A 15,973-nucleotide genomic window follows, 5' to 3' on the forward strand; every position below is an offset into this window, starting at 1 on the left:
CCATCCCACAAAATAAATAAATAAAAATTATTTGCCTAATTTTACTGAAGGAGATGGGAAAGAGTGAAAGGGCAGAGGGGGTTCTGTAGTTTCTTTTTAAAGTTCTTTATTTTAATCCTTCACTTAGAAATACTCAAAGAACTGGAAGAGACAGAGACAGCCATTACTTTATTTAAATAACCCCATGGCTGCAAAACTACTACTCTATAGCTTCAATGTAACCAAACAGGATCTTGTGTCACAGAGCATTTCTGGCATGAACAGCCCCAGTCTTCCCAAATGTCATTTCATATCATTGCATCTCATGTAGAATGCCTTATTCGAAGTTTTCAAAAGGGAAGATCTTTTCACATTCAACTATGATGACAAAAAAGGTTCTTTTATTTATTTATTTATTAACATAGCATGCTACTAAAGCATCTCTCTTCACTTGCTACGATGAGAGAAGATGCATTCCTGGAATGCTTCTGTTCCAGGCCCTCAAAAACAATTATTTAGGCATTTGATTTGATCTGTTGGTGGTTTTCTTCTTCATATTGAAACTTTAGAAAGTGAGTTTGCTAGTTTGAACAAAGGGTATACATGGGCCTTTTTCAAGTCACACATTTGTATACCCCACGTGGTCCATAACCCACCTTTACATCAGTTTCAAGGAAAACGAGTCAATTTGATGTTTGCTCAAAACTGTGCACAGCAGGATTGATAACCAGCAATGTTCTCCAAACACTCCAAACATTAATATTTCTGACAAGTAAAATTAATGATTAGCATGGCTATGCTGGGAAAACAGAGCAAAGACTTGAATGATGAGAAAGGAACATATGGGGCAATGAGGAAATGGTGACAGAACTAGTAGAGTTTAAATGGCGAGAGAGAGAAGTAAAATACGAGTAGAGATCTGCATTTGAAGAATTCAGGTGACTTCTATCAAACAGCTATTTTTATAGCAAGCACTTTATAAACATTAGCAAAGAAAGTTATTTGAAGGGCAAAAGATCCTTCTAGTCCCAAGATCTCAGCCAACAAATGAAAGGATATTCTTAGCATTTTACAAGATAAGAAAGTATCCACTTCTGTGATCTATCCAGTAAAATCTATTAACTGTGTGAAGAGAGAAAACAAATGTTTTCCAAGCAGTTTTGGCTGCTAACTAGCTTTCTTGCAGGGAAAAGAAAAGTTATAAGGAATAATCAGTCAAAGTTATCTTACTTGGAGGACAGAGTGGTATGAAAAAATTCCAGTTGGCTCTCACTGTCAGGCTTTGTCGAGCAATTATCTGTGTTGAAAGTGGTACTTTACATTGTTTCTTTATACTCTCATTGTTATAACCTTATCTCTCATAAAATAATCCAGGTTAATGTAATTTAACTTAGCTAAATTGGGCACATAAAACACACAATGCTGAGAAATTGAACTGCTCTTTCTCAATGAGTACATTTTACATTTGTTCAATTGAAATAATGGTTTGTACTTAGCAGAAAGACATGCAAAACAAATAATTCCTGGTGATATGATATCTATTTACTACACTGACTTACTAATGTGAAATGCAATGCAATCACTTTTGGTTCTGTGTTCATTTTTCACACTGTAGCACATTGTGATTATCTTTTCTTGGAATATTTTCTGTATCCTATTTATCTAGAAGTCAGACTCTCTCACATTCTACCCAAAAGAAAAATTTCTTGTGTCTTTATTTTGGACTTCAGATGTATCTCATGGCTATATATACACTCCCAAAGATGGTCACCTCCTTTCTCAATTGTGTTAGAAGTCAGACCCTGATTGGGGAAAAAAATGGATTCATTTTGGCAGTGTCCGACTTACTACAAAGTATACAACTTTACATTTGGTACTTTCTAGATTTTAAAATTGTATTTTTGAAGTTCAGATTTTTTAAATATCAAAAGGTTTTGCTTAAAGAAGCAATTTTCAATTTTTCAAAATAATTCAAGATTGTGCACACTGCAAACTCGCTGTTACTACGCACATTGTAGATACACACAAAATAATGGGGTAAGTTTTTATTAGTTCTTCAACTTTCATCTACATCAAGGAATGAGAAACCATTCTTGAAGAAGCCGTCTATGCCCCTGTGATCTTTCCTAACAACTTGCCTTTTTCTAAGCTATGAGTAAAAAATTCTCATAGCTTTGTGAGGGGCAAACAATATTCTGATTTTAGACATTGTTTACTTTAGAACATATACTTGTATATTTATACAAATCTTTTTCCTATCATTCAAAGGCATGGCAATTTTATAGTGTCAATTTAAAAATTTCCTCTTTTTAACACACATCCCGAGGGATTAATTTGTAATTTCTCTCTATCATAGGATCATCCATCATAGTTATGACAGCTCTCTGTTAAGCATGTACTAAATATAGCACATCTGTTTTACTAGATACTAAACTTTTTCTTTCAAACCATAGGTATTTATTGCTTACATGTTTTGATAAAGAAACATTTACATGTAGAGAGAATGCATTAATAGTTACCTTACATAGTAACCATTTGTCTAGTGCACCTTTTTATGTTTTTTAATCCAAGTTTTAAAAATTTGGAGTCATTAGCATAGAATAATAGAAACACAGGGCTGGAGAAGACCTCAGGTGATCATCTAGTTTATCCCCCCGCACTGAGGCAGGACCAAGTATACCTAGACCATCACTGACAGGTGTTTGTCCAATCTGCTCTTAAAAACCCCCAATGACAGGAAGTCTATCACCTCCCTTGGTAAACTATTCCAATGCTTAACTATCCTTATAGTTACAAAGTCTTTCCTCACATCTAATTTAAATAATCCTTGCTGCAGATTAAGCAGATTACTTCTTGTCCTACCATCAGTGGACACAGAGAACAACAAATCACTGTCCTCTTTATAACAGCTCTCAACATATTTGAAGAATATTATCAGGTTTCCTCTATCCCCATTGATCTTCTTTTCTCAAGATTAAACATGCCCATTTTTAAGCCTTTCCTCAGAGGTCAGGGTTTCCAAACTTTTTATAATTTTAGTTGCTCTCCTCTGGACTCTCTCCAATTTGGCCACTTCAAGTGTGGCACCCAGAATCACACACAATACTCCAGCTGGGGCCTCACCAGTGTCGAGTAGAATGGAACAATTATCTCCTATGTCTGACATACAATACTCCTGTTAATTCACACCAGAATAATTGCTTTTTTCTCAACTGCATCATATTGTTGGCTCATTCAATTTGTGATCCACTGTAACTCCCACGTCCTTTTCAGCAGTACTACCACCTAGCCAGCTATTCCCCAGTTTGTATTGTTCCATTTGATATTTTCCTTCCTACGTGAAGTACTTTGCACTTGTCTTTATTGAATTTCATCTTGCTGATTTCAGACCAAATCTCCAATCTACCAAACTAATTTTGAATTATAATCCTGTCTCCAAAGTGCCTGTAACTCCTCCCAGCATGGGGTCACCTGCAGATTTTATATCTCCATTATCAAAGTCATTAATATTGACTGGTGCTGGACCCAGAGCAAACGCCAGAGAGATCCCATTAGATCCATTCTTCCAGTGTGACAGTGACCCACTGATAGCTACGAGTATGGTCTTTCAACGACACCTCTACCTCGATATAACGCTACCCGATATAACATGAATTCGGATATAACGTGGTAAAGCAGTGCTCCAGGAGGGCGGGGCTGCGCACTCCGGTGGATCAAAGCAAGTTCGATATAACGCGGTTTCACCTATAACGCGGTAAGATTTTTTGGCTCCCGAGGACAGCGTTATATCGAGGTAGAGGTGTAATAGTTTCCTCTACACCACATTTCCCTACTTTGCTTAAAAGTTTTACTAAAAATCAAGATCATCTGCTGCTTCCCCGCTCTCCAGTAGGGAAGAAATCCTGTCAAAGAAGGAAATTAGGTTGGTTTGGCATGATTTGTTCTTGAGAAATTCATGTTGGCTATTACTTATCACTCTGTTATCCTCCAAGTGCTTACAAATTGAGTGTTTGATAATTTGTTCCTGTATCTTTCCAGTCTGATTAGTTTTTCTGGGTAATCAAATTAATCACAAATTTGATTTATAGGAAAGATTCTACATGCTCAAGATTTAAAAAGAAAAAACATTGAATTAAAATATTTCATTTTCAACAATACATTTGTTCTTTATTCAAACAGACTTGGATGAGTTACACTTACCTGCAGCCATAACTTGTTATTCACTGCATCCCTCCCGGTAGCAATGCATTGAAATGTAGCATTCTGCCCTGCATTGACCTCTACATCCCCCAGCCTCAGGAAATGTGGAGATTTATCTGTGGAGGTGGAAAAATAAAATTACAAACAGTGCTCACTAATAAAAAACAAAAAATGCATTACTTTCTCCCAAAAGATACATATTATGACAACCTTTGGCTAAAACTAATCTCATATGAAAGAAAGTTATTTTTGTTTCACCTTAATTCAAGAAAAAAGCATTTTTGCTTTTTCCTCCTCTTCACCAGTGACTCTACTACTGTATGTTGTACATGAGTTATAATAAAGTAATTTACAAATCAAAGCAAAAGGAAAATGGGGGGAGGGATAGCTCAGTGGTTGAGCATTGGCCTGCTAAACCCAGGGTTGTGAATTCAATCCTTGAGGGGGCCACTTAGGGATCTGGAGCAAAATCAGTACTTGGTCCTGCTAGGAAAGGCAGGGGGCTGGACTCAATGACCTTCCAGGGTCCCTTCCAGCTCTATGAGATAGGTAGATCTCCATATATTAAAATAAATGCAGAAATGTGAGAAAGACATCACAAAAATTCTCCCAGTGAATTTCCATTGTATTCCACCTGACATACTGTAATCCCCCACAATTAAAACATGGGGGAGGGAAGAGAGATTTAATTTGTTGTATTCATGATACTGTATTAAGAGCTAATGCAATGTAATTTTGAGTTCTTTCCTCCTCAGCAGACAAATGTTTTCTGTGCCATTAAATATGGCAACATTTCAATGGCTGATAGAACACAGTTTATACATCTGCACAGACTCAATGGCAAAACCACCCGATTGAAATATTGAGCCTAAGAAAACTGATGGTCACAATTGACGGATACACGTTATATAGCTCTCTCACACGTTTTCACCTACATAACCAGTTAAACTGAAGCCTCATTCGTGCTTTCTTTAAAAAAAAAAAAAAAAAAGCAATTTGAAAAGAGAATGGGATAAGCATCACTAAGCAGACAGGGTTTATTTAAATACTGTATCATGTTGATAATCTGCTGGCAGGACTATATTTGACTACCTTTTTCTTTTACCACCTGTTTACGCAGCAGAGCTCTTTTTTAAGCATCTGTTTTTAAGCGAGTCCCTATAGCTGGGCTGGCTGAAATATAAAAAGGCAAGAGACTCGATAGCTCCTTAGGCTGAGTAGGGCAATGCTCCTAGTCTTAGTCGTTTTTAGGTGAGGAAAGAGGATAAAGGGAATTTGAGTTTGCAATCACATCTTTATTATTTGGCATCTCTTAGTGAGCACTGGCTACAGGAACTTGTATATCTGTAGAGAAAGTAGTTAAGCTATCAGCCACAGGGATACACTACAACAAAGAAGCACTTTTGAAGGGGATTGAGGGGCTATTGTGGTTGGGCAGGAGCAGGTAGAGTAGAATGGGACAGAATTAACAAGAAAAGTAGCAACAAATGAGAGAACTGCATAGACATGATTTTTTCTCACATGCATTGGTCCAATGTTTCCTGAGCTATTGCGCCACTGGCCTAGGATTTTTTCCAGGATTAGCCGAGCGAGAGTGAAACCTACATTTAAATGCATACAGTCTGTCCCTATTCATAATAGCCTACAATAATTGGAAACCAGAAGATATATAGTTCTCACTCAGGTTTCATATCCTTATTAAGTTGTCTAACAGCCCTCAGACTTAAATATGCTAACCAATTTAAAATTAGCACAAACCAGTATATTTATTTTTAATTTCAATTTCAATTTTAGTGTCCACATCTATCACTAAAAAGGCAACCACTGAAGTTACACTTTTATTTTCATGCAATGCTTTATTTCTGCTAGACAGAAAGATTTTTACCTAGTGAAATCACTACTGTGCCACCCCAATATTCATTCATGTAAGCTGTAATAGAAATTCTACAGAAGGAACAAAGGACATCAATGATCAAGCAATGAAAACTCAGCAGTCTGAGCCGATATTGAGCACATCCTGAAAAGACAGAGAAAAATGCAGCCCTTAATCACTACTTACCACAAGGGTAACTCAGAACCTGGATATCATCAATGGCAATGTAGCCATTTCTCCCATCTGAGACTTCGGCTTCAAATATTACCTGTCAAAAAGAAAGAAAAAAAGGTTTACAAAACTCATTTCTACAGAATCCACAGTGGAGAGTGCAGATATATGGCACGTTGCTTTTTCATTTAAGCTGAACTTTCCACAAGATTTCATGATTGAATGGAATATTTATTACTTAACGTACTATAGTTCCATACCATTTGTATATTTGACTTCTTCTAGATTTGCTACTTATGGATTCAATACAGAAACATGTTTCTTAACTTGTAATTAATGTTAGTTTGTTTCCATTGGACTAAAGTTTATTTTCAGCACTATATACATAGGATTAGACTCTGAAAGTACCATTTTAAGGTGGGTCAGTCATCTCCTTACACACAAGTAAACTTAATTAACAGGAATTTAAATTCCAGTTGGAGTCACAATCCCCACATATTCCTGAACTCCCTCTGCAGTACAATTCCATAAAAGAAAATTGTTCTTGTGATGTTGCAAGTAGCATTTCCCCAGTGGCTTTGACAGGAGTAGGTGCAGTTTGATATTATCATTGTCAGTTTCATTCTTCACTCCTGCTAGGAAATAGGGAAAGTGTGATGTGGGGGAGTAATAAAGGCACCTCTTCACAACTGCTCCTACTTCCTGTTCCACCCTCCACCAACAGGAGCAGCAAAGAATTCCTGGGCTGCTCCTATAAACAGAGATTTCTCCAGAGACTTGCAATACCAGACTGTGAAACTGACCAGAGTGTAATTAGTGTATCTACTGCTGCCTTGCCATGGAAAGGCATGCATTTGGCAAATGACACAAAGCTGGGGGAGGAGGGTTGCAAACACTTTGGACAATAGAGATAAAATTCAAAAGGATCTTGGTAAAATGGAGAACTCTGCTATAGATAACAAAACAAAATTCAACAAAGACAAATATAAGGTGCTACATTAGGGTGACCAGACAGCAAGTATGAAAAATCAGGACAGGGGGTGGGGGTAATAGGAGCCTATATAAGAAAAAGACCCAAAAATCAGGACTGTCCTTATAAAATCAGGACATCTGGTCATCCTATGCTACATTTAGGGAAGAAAAATCAAATGCACAAATACAGAATAGGGGTAACTGGCTTGGCAGCAGCACTGCTGAGAAGGATCTGGGAGTTGTGGTGGATCACAAGCTCAACCTGAGTCAACAATGTGATGCTGCAAAAAAAGCAAATGCAATTTTAGGTTGCATTAAGGAGGCATAACATGCAAGTCACGGGATGTGATAGTACCACTCTATTCAGCGGTAGTTAGGCCTCAGCTGAAATAATGCGTCCAGTTGTGGTCATCAATGTATAGAAAGGATGTAGAGAAACTGGAAAGGATCCAGAGGCAAGTGACAAAGATTATCAAACGGATGGAATGCAAGTCATATGAGCAAAGGCTGAATGACCTGGGTATGTTTATTTTGGAAAAGAGGCGATTAAGGGGGGAGGTGGGGACATGATAATAATCTTCAAATACCTGAAAGGCTGCCATGAAAGAGATGGAGAAAATTTGTTCTCTCTTGCCACAGAGGGAGCACAAGAGGCAATGGGTTCAAATTACAGCATAGCAGATTTAGGACATTTTTCCTGAGATTTAATCTAATTGTAAGAACAGTAGGACAATGGGACAGACTGACTAGGGAGGCCATGGAAGCACCTTCACTGGAGGTTTTCAAAAGGACGCTGGATAGCCATCTGTCTTGTACGGTTTAGACATGACAAATCCTGCATCTTGGCAGGGGGTTGATGGCTAGATGACCCTTGTGGTCCCTTCTAACCCTATGGTTCTATGATACCCCAAGTTATAGGTTCCATGGTAAAAAAGCCCTGTAACCCCTGCACTGGAACCAATTAAATGCCTGGTATAGGAGAGTATGGTTGACCTCCCGTGTGCTAAAGTTTAATAAACGTTCTGGCCTGTTGCTTAATTCCATGCATATATCTGTCCCCATTTCACCGCTGTGTCTGTATCAATACACAAACTCCAGGGTTCTTGTAGTGTTTTCATTTCATAACATTATAAGTGCCTGACTTTAACACTGGAAAGGGAAGAGAGAAATAATCTCTTTCTCGAATATGAATAAAGTTGGAAGTTCAAAATGCCAAGAAGAAATTTCAGGAAGCTTGTGTCTCCCTATCCCTGCCCCAATCCTTTAATATCAGTCACGTTTGAGAGCTCCCTGTATCCAAACAGTTTTCTCAGGACTTTGAAAAGTTTTAGGATAATATGACCATGAAGTCCAATATAAAACATTTTACTCATGCTCTTTTTAGGTCATAATACTATATAACTGTGTCCACTGCCATGCAAAGACAGAACAGGACTGTCACTGAGATAAAGAATATTACTTTTGTAACAGAAAACTCTTATCTTTGCAACCAGAAAACTTTAACGTTGGCTGTGCAGCCTTAATTCTGCGCCCTTGTACATATGCATTATGACAATCTTTTATTACATACTACATTTTTCACAGAACTGTCTCAGTCAGTGCACAGGATAGGCTGTGATCTGTGGATAATCAGAGTTGTGTAATGAATGAGTCCACTGTATGTAGGACCCTTGCTTCATTTGTTACAGAAGTTGGAAGGTGTGTAGTGAAGGAGGAAGGGAATTGCACAAGAGAAAAAAGTGCAGTCTCCCAGTTATGACAGCTGAATGCTGCACTGGAGAATTGCATTCTATCCCTGCCTCTGCCACGGAATCCCATGTGATGCTAGGCATGGCACTTAAACCAAACCATTCACAGGTGGCCACTAGTTGCGTTCCTCATTAACTAGATGCCTGACTTGAGACCCAGAGGATAAGCACTCATAGCTGCAACTGAAGTCACTGGGAGCTCTACTTTGAACATAGGAATAAAGTGCTGTACAATGCTAAGAACTCTGAAAACTCAGATCCTAGGAGTCTCAAACTGGTTGTCCAAAATTAGTGGATACTTTTGATCTTAATCTCCCTGTGTCTCAGTTCCCCATCTATAAATAGGGAAAACTACCACCTCCGATCTCACAGGGGTGTTGTGAAAATAAAATCATTAATCTTTATGAAGCAATCAGATGCCACAATGATGAGTGTCAGAAAAGCCCATGACAAAGTTAATAATTCTGTCTTTAGAGCAGGGTTTGAATAGTGTTCAATAATAAGGCCTGGAGCCACACATCAAACAATGAGGAAAAAATAAAATATTGAATAGTGGCTTATTAAGAGACATGCCATGCATTCTGTGCACCCCTGGAAAAGTTAGTATAGCCATGCCTTTTTATTGCTTGACTTTGTAATCTTAACATTCTTTTAACATAGCTTTGCATATGTAATATAAGCAAGCTGTGTGCATACATAGGCATTTGTATGCATGATGAGCTAATTACTGCATACACTGGGGCTGGAGTGTGTGAATACTCCTCTGTTTCTACCTCACTGTAATTTAAAAGACTAAGTTTTCAAACACATATGTTCTTGGCATAGATGCAGTTTCCAACCCAAGTTCCTTTCTTGGATCTTCAGAGCATGGTTCAAGAAAGAGTCTGAAATGGCAGAAGACAGTGGAAACTGAAGAAAGTTATTCACTGGTAAAAAAAAAAAAAAAAAAAAAAAAAAAAAGTATTCTGCAATGAGACATATAGGGCCCATGCTGCCAACAAAAGGGTTAATGACAACCTGTGGCCCCAAACTGGCCTCGCCCCACTATACCTGCAGCAAGGGCCAGGCATGGGGAAAGGAGTTAAAAGGAGGAGATCTAGCCCAGGTCAGGACTGTCTAGGAGGGAGAACTGAGTGCCGCTTCTCCTTACACGAGAGAAATCTGGGTACAGCTCAGAGACTGAGGTAGCTTGCCAGCTGGATGGGCCCCTGCAGATGATGAGACCTTGAGGGATCAGCTGATGCACGGACTGTTTGAAGACAAGCCCCGAATAGAAGGGTGGGATCTTACTGAAGTTTCATCAGACAACCCTGTTTTGGGTTATAGTTTTCGATTCCTGATTTCTTTTGGACCATAGCACCCAGGAAGGAGTAGGACTGAAGTGTGCCTTAGTCAGAGAGCCAGAGCACCGCCCCCTCAGCCCTCACAAGAACAGCGACCTACCAGCGAAAACCTGCAGCTGAGCAGCTCATGCCCTGCTGGGCCACAAAGGGGCATCACAGAGGCAAGGTGGACACACATTCAATATTGTTTTAGAGACCTTTCCTCTCCTGTTTGGCTGATGTGATATACCTATGTGGAAATCTCCCATAATCATGGATAAAATGCCACCAGATAATCTCATTTAGATAACAAGGATACATACCTTAATTACAAAAAAGTGGGTGGAAAAGTATGCGGGGGCTGGGGGGAGAAGCGGGAAGATCTTTCCCTGTCATTTTCATTACTGTGATGCTCATCACTAATAGAGTCTGAAATTTGTATATTTCCTTTCCAGTGAATTCTTCACTCTCCCCATTACATGTTACCAAAACCCCATACTGGCTCAACAATACTTCTCCAACAGCTTCTCCTCTTTCAATAATGAATTTATTAAAAAGATGTAGGATTCATTTGATGTCTTATAATGTAGTTATCACTAACAGTAAAACAATTCTGAAAAGCACCTTATCAGTTCTCCCGAGAGCTCTCCATCGGCAAAATTAAACAACCTCCAGTGAACGGCGGTCCCTTGAAATATGTGTCAACAAGTTATGCTAAACAATCTGTTCCACCTTGTATTTAGCTGTGACTCTCTAAGTACTTTTCCCAGACCTGAAGAGCTCAGTGTAAACTTGAAAGGTTGTCTTTCTCACCAACAGAAGTTGGTCCCATAAAAGGTATTATTTCACCCACCTTGTCTCTCTAATATCATGGGACCGACACGTCTACAATAACACTAATAGCATAGACAAGGCGGTGCAAACTGAAACACAACTTAAGCTGGTCCTCCTGACTCGCCCCTAGGCTTTAACTCAGCCCATTTAGAATGTGCTAAAGTCCGAACTGTCTTATCTACATTTGAATTTCTAGGACATGTTAATTTGAACACATTAGCTAGTACCTTTAAACCCTACTCAAGAGAAATCTCCAGGGTAACCATAACACAGTCTAAGCACAACCCTAAACTTCTTCCTAGTGTAGATGCAGGGTAGTGCCCTGTAGCTCAATTTAGCTGGCTGAATTGTAGTGTAGGATCTTGCCTAGGCTAAACCACAATTAGTCAAAATCAAGCTAACTGTGTTATTCTGCAGCCCTAGACTAGTGACAGCAATTTTTTTATTTAAAAAAGTGTCCCATGTTAGAAGTCTGATATCTTGTTACCCTGCAGGACTTGTAAATTGGAACTTACTATAAAACCATTAAAAGAGAAAATACCAAGCTACCTGAGACTAGCACTTTAATATGAACCCTTATCTCTGACATCATAGTATCATCCACCTGGGAAAAAATCACATACAACATACACATCACATCATTCCCCAGTATGCAAATGCTTACTACCCATGTACTGCTAAGCTCAGAGTTAAGACTTCACGTGTCATAGTGTGATGGTGAATAATGAGGTGTGTACATTGTGTTACAGTAAATGTTTGAGGTGTATGGAACTTAGTGTACAGGAGAAAAGGTGGGGAATGTAATGTCTGGGGTTAAGGTATGTTAAAGGAGGATTCCCCTTAAGGAACAATAACTGTTTTTATTTGTTTGTTTTGTTTTTCCTTTATGAAAATATCATATATAAACATCTATATGTATGTAGTATATATTAACACACACACACACAAATTTGGTTAAAGCAACAAGTCTTCCTTTCACTGACCTTATTTTCCCCCTTAGGCTCTGCTTTGCATAATTAACAAGGGCTAAAAAGAAATTTCTGAGCGCAGATTCCGTGACTGGCAAAGATCTAATTGGCCTTACCACTTCACCAGAGCATTCAACATGAGAAACTTTTCTGTCAAGCTACACACATACAAAAATGGATTCTTGCTAGCTTAATTGCCCAAAGCTTGAACTCATGGACAGGTCAATTCCAATACTTGATGCTGAGAACTAAGTTAAAGGGCTGTATACAGAAGGGATTATAGTCATGACAGATGACAATATAAAAACCATCCAGTGCTTCAGTTTGGGAATGGAATTAACTTTGCTTTTCATGCTATTTTCTCTCCGGTCCATTACCTGAAATCCTGAAGGTGGCTATTCTGATCTAATATTTGCAGCTCCAGCACCATTTTTACACTAATTGCTAAATAAACTAAGTGAAGGGAGAATTCTAGTTAAAACTGGAATTTAGAGAAAGGTTGGGGATGGGTGCAGGGGAGAGACTTTTTGTCTCTAAAATAACTTTATCCTGGAAATGTTGTGACCAGTTTGTATGAGTCTGAACAGGTTAATGATTTTTTAAAATATTTAAAGTTTAAAGTTAAAGTAAACCCAATAAATCCATGAATAAATCCATGAGGTTTGTTTGGTTGGAAGATGGGGTCTGTTTGTTCTTTTATTCTACATTTGTAAAAGAACACTTGATCAGCTCCAGATGTACTGGAAATAAAACTGGTTAAGGTCAGAATATACATAGAAACAGGGTTGTTCTCTAGAAAAACAAACATCCCATAGCTAAAAGGCCATAAATGGCAAGACAAACCGTACTGACAAGAATACAAATGTTAGAGACTCTGCTCACATTAAAAAATTTTAATATAATTAAATCTGATGTTTCAGCAGTTTACAGATTTCAGGTATTAAGATTTTAATTAATAACCTACATCTAAAAGTAAATGTAAACACTTGAAAAATGATACACTATTGAGAGAAATACTTCCAGTAAGAAATGCAATGGAAACCTGTTTGAAATGAGAGAGGTGGGGAGGGATGTCTAAACAAATTTTGTCCGAATATGTAAAAAATGTGTTGACATAATAAAATGCATTTCCCTTGTGACAGTTCCAGATAATTTTGCTGAGCTAATTTAGAAACCATGAAAACATAATTACTTCCATTTGAATGCTTAACTAATGCTGTGAGGCAGGGTTTTCTGCTGACAGGGCCCTAGAGGATTTTCAGTACCGTAAATCAACCACTTGGGTGAAAACTTTGAAATCTAGCCCCTTTACAATCTGCTAGTTAAGAAACACCCTCCTCTCTGTTGCTTTTCACGTCTCACATCTTCTGAGATTTAAAAATTGAAGAGTTCAAAAGCTACCTTTTTGTTAAGTTAGTAATATTGTTATCCAAGCTGGTGAGCAAACATGAATAGATATTTCTATCTTCTCATAATCACTCAAGGGAGACCCATTGCACACACCTTTAATCTTCCCACCAGGTGTTGAAATCTGACACAGGATCACGAAGCTACTACATTTTTCAGATCTGGTTTAAAAATGCTCCTGTGGGATTCCACACTAGAAAGGAACACACTCATGCTGCTGCTTGACCTCTAAACAGGGCTTAAAAAGTGACTAGCAAGAATCACAGAACAATGAAATTGAAGGGCAGGGGTCTCAGGGTAGCGGCAGAGAATCCCAGCGATGTTCTCAGTATAGTAGTTCCCAAACTATGGTCTGTAGAGAGCTCGCTGGTCACATGAGGCTAGCTGGCTCTCCTCCTCCTCCTATCAGCTACTGCACTGCATTAGAGAGCTAAAACTAGACTCAGTACACTCCTAATATTACTTTTACCTGAGAGCAACTGCTGTAGTAGCCACAGGGGTGTTATACAATTGTGAATAAGAGGTGGTTCATGACGTTCCCTCTATTAAGATGCTTAGGGTTACCATATTTCCACAATCAAAAAGGGGACACTGGGGGGGGAGGGGGGAAGCCCCGCCCTAGCCCCACCCCCGCCCAACCCCCATCCACTCCCTCCCACTTCCCACTCCCTGACTGCCCCCCTCAGAACCCCAACCCCTCCTGCTTCTTTTCCCCTGACTGCCCCCTGCTGAGAACCCCCCACCCTAACTGCCCCCCTAGGACCCTACCTGTGCCCTGACTGCCCCGACCCTTATCCACTCGCATGGGTGGCAGGGTTGTAGAAATTTTGGTGGTGCCCAGAACCCACCCACTCCACCTGCCTAAGGTTCTGGGAGGGGGGTTGGGTGGGGGGGAGGAGGTCTGGGGTGCAGGTCCTGGGTTGGGGATTAGGGTGCAGGAGGGGTGCAGGGTGCAGACTCTGGGATAGAGTTTGGGTGCTAGGTGCAGGCTCCAGGCTGGGACAGGGGGTGGGTGTGCAGGAGAGGGTGAGGGGTGCAGGCTCTGGGATGGAGTTTGGGGGTGGGAGGCGGTGCAAAGGGAGGGGGTGCAGGCTTTGGGAGGAAGTTTGAGGGCAGGAGGGGGTGTTTGGGAAGGGGGGGAGGGAGGTTTGGGAGGGAGTTTGGGGATAGGAGGGGATGCAGGGGTGAGGCCTGTGGGTCTGAGGATGAGGGGTTCATGATGCAGGAGGAGGCTCAGGGATGGAGCAGACGATTAGGGTGCGGGGGGATGAGGGCTCTGGCTGGGGATGAGGGGTTCATGATGCAGGAGAGGGCTCAGGGCTGGGGCAGAGGATTAGGGTACGGGAGGATGAGGGGTTTGGGGCGTTGGAGAGGTTCAGGGCTAGGGTAGAAGGGCAGGGTAAGGGCAGCCTGTCTTCCCATTAGTGTATGGGGGACGCTAGGACCCGGGGGCAGCAGACAGCAGTTGCTGCTGGCTCTGGCAGTACAAGCAGGCAAGGGAGAGGCAGGCAGGCAGGGAGGGAGGGACCCATGGGAGGAGGGGAGATGCGCGGGGGGGGGGGGCAGGTGGAGGCCGGGGGCCCATCCAACACTCCCCTGCTCCCTGACTGCCCCCCCCCCGGACTCCCCTTACCATTCTGGCTCCACGTGTAGGCAAAACACGCTGCCTGGTGGGTCGGTTTGTGTGTTACATAGGGCTGCAGACAGAGGGAGGGGGGAGCAGGAGAGGGCTCTGGCTGCTGGAGGCCAATGGGAGCGGCTCAATCGGCCCAGCTGCCCAATCAGCAGCCACACTCTGCATGGAAGGGAGGGAGGGAGGCGACGGAGAAAAAAACCCTGGACATTTTAACCTTGTTACCAATTCCTCCCGGACAGCTATTTAGAGACGCAAAAGCTGGACATGTCCGGGGAAATACGGACGGATGATAACCCTAAAGATGCTATGAAAAATTTGAGAACCCTTGCCATAGGACAGAGTAAAGGAGCTCCATGTTCTACCACCTATTTCTCTGATCCAGGAAGCCACTCTACCCATCATCGCAAAGGGTTACACACCTTTGAAAAGGTTTGCATGAGACATCTCGCCACAAAATGGTCACAACAGCATTTGGCTCTCTAGTCGTTAATCACCACATGGGAGATCTTAAGCTTTCACACAGGCCCACCTGCACTGACTGACTGAAGGAGAAGTTGGAGAAGAAATAGTGGGTTGTAAAGGCTCTGTACCCAAGACCTTAGACATGCCACAGGGTGTGTCTAAGGTTGAGAGAGCCTAAAGGCTGAGATTCAAGAACAATGCAAAGCTGAAAACATCTTGATCCTTCTGCAGTAAAAATGTTCACACTTTTATTTAGAGGCTAAGTGAAGGATAGGAGTGATAGCAAGTAACGCCCATAAAATGAGAATAAATACTGAACATTTTACTTCTTCTTGTGATAGAAAGAAAATTTGCAGAAGAGATCCAGACACAGTAATATCTGCCACACTTTTTAAAGAGGC

General features: G+C 40.7%; 1 protein-coding gene across 21 annotated transcripts in view; it reads right to left on the bottom strand.

Moving 5' to 3' along the window:
• PTPRK (protein tyrosine phosphatase receptor type K) overlaps window positions 1–15,973 on the bottom strand; it is a 569,400-nt gene that overhangs the window by 287,051 nt on the left and 266,376 nt on the right. For all 21 annotated transcript variants that reach the window (XM_065588559.1, XM_065588557.1, XM_005280229.5 and 18 more), the window contains exons 4-5: window positions 6,239–6,320; window positions 4,180–4,295 (exon numbers count right to left, since the gene is read on the bottom strand). In XM_065588559.1, coding sequence (XP_065444631.1) covers window positions 4,180–4,295; window positions 6,239–6,320 — 198 coding nt within the window. The remainder of the gene's footprint in view (window positions 1–4,179; window positions 4,296–6,238; window positions 6,321–15,973) is intronic.

Source organism: Chrysemys picta, chromosome 3 (genome assembly GCF_011386835.1).
Source record: "Chrysemys picta bellii isolate R12L10 chromosome 3, ASM1138683v2, whole genome shotgun sequence".
In the NCBI taxonomy this organism is placed as follows: domain Eukaryota; kingdom Metazoa; phylum Chordata; order Testudines; family Emydidae; genus Chrysemys; species Chrysemys picta.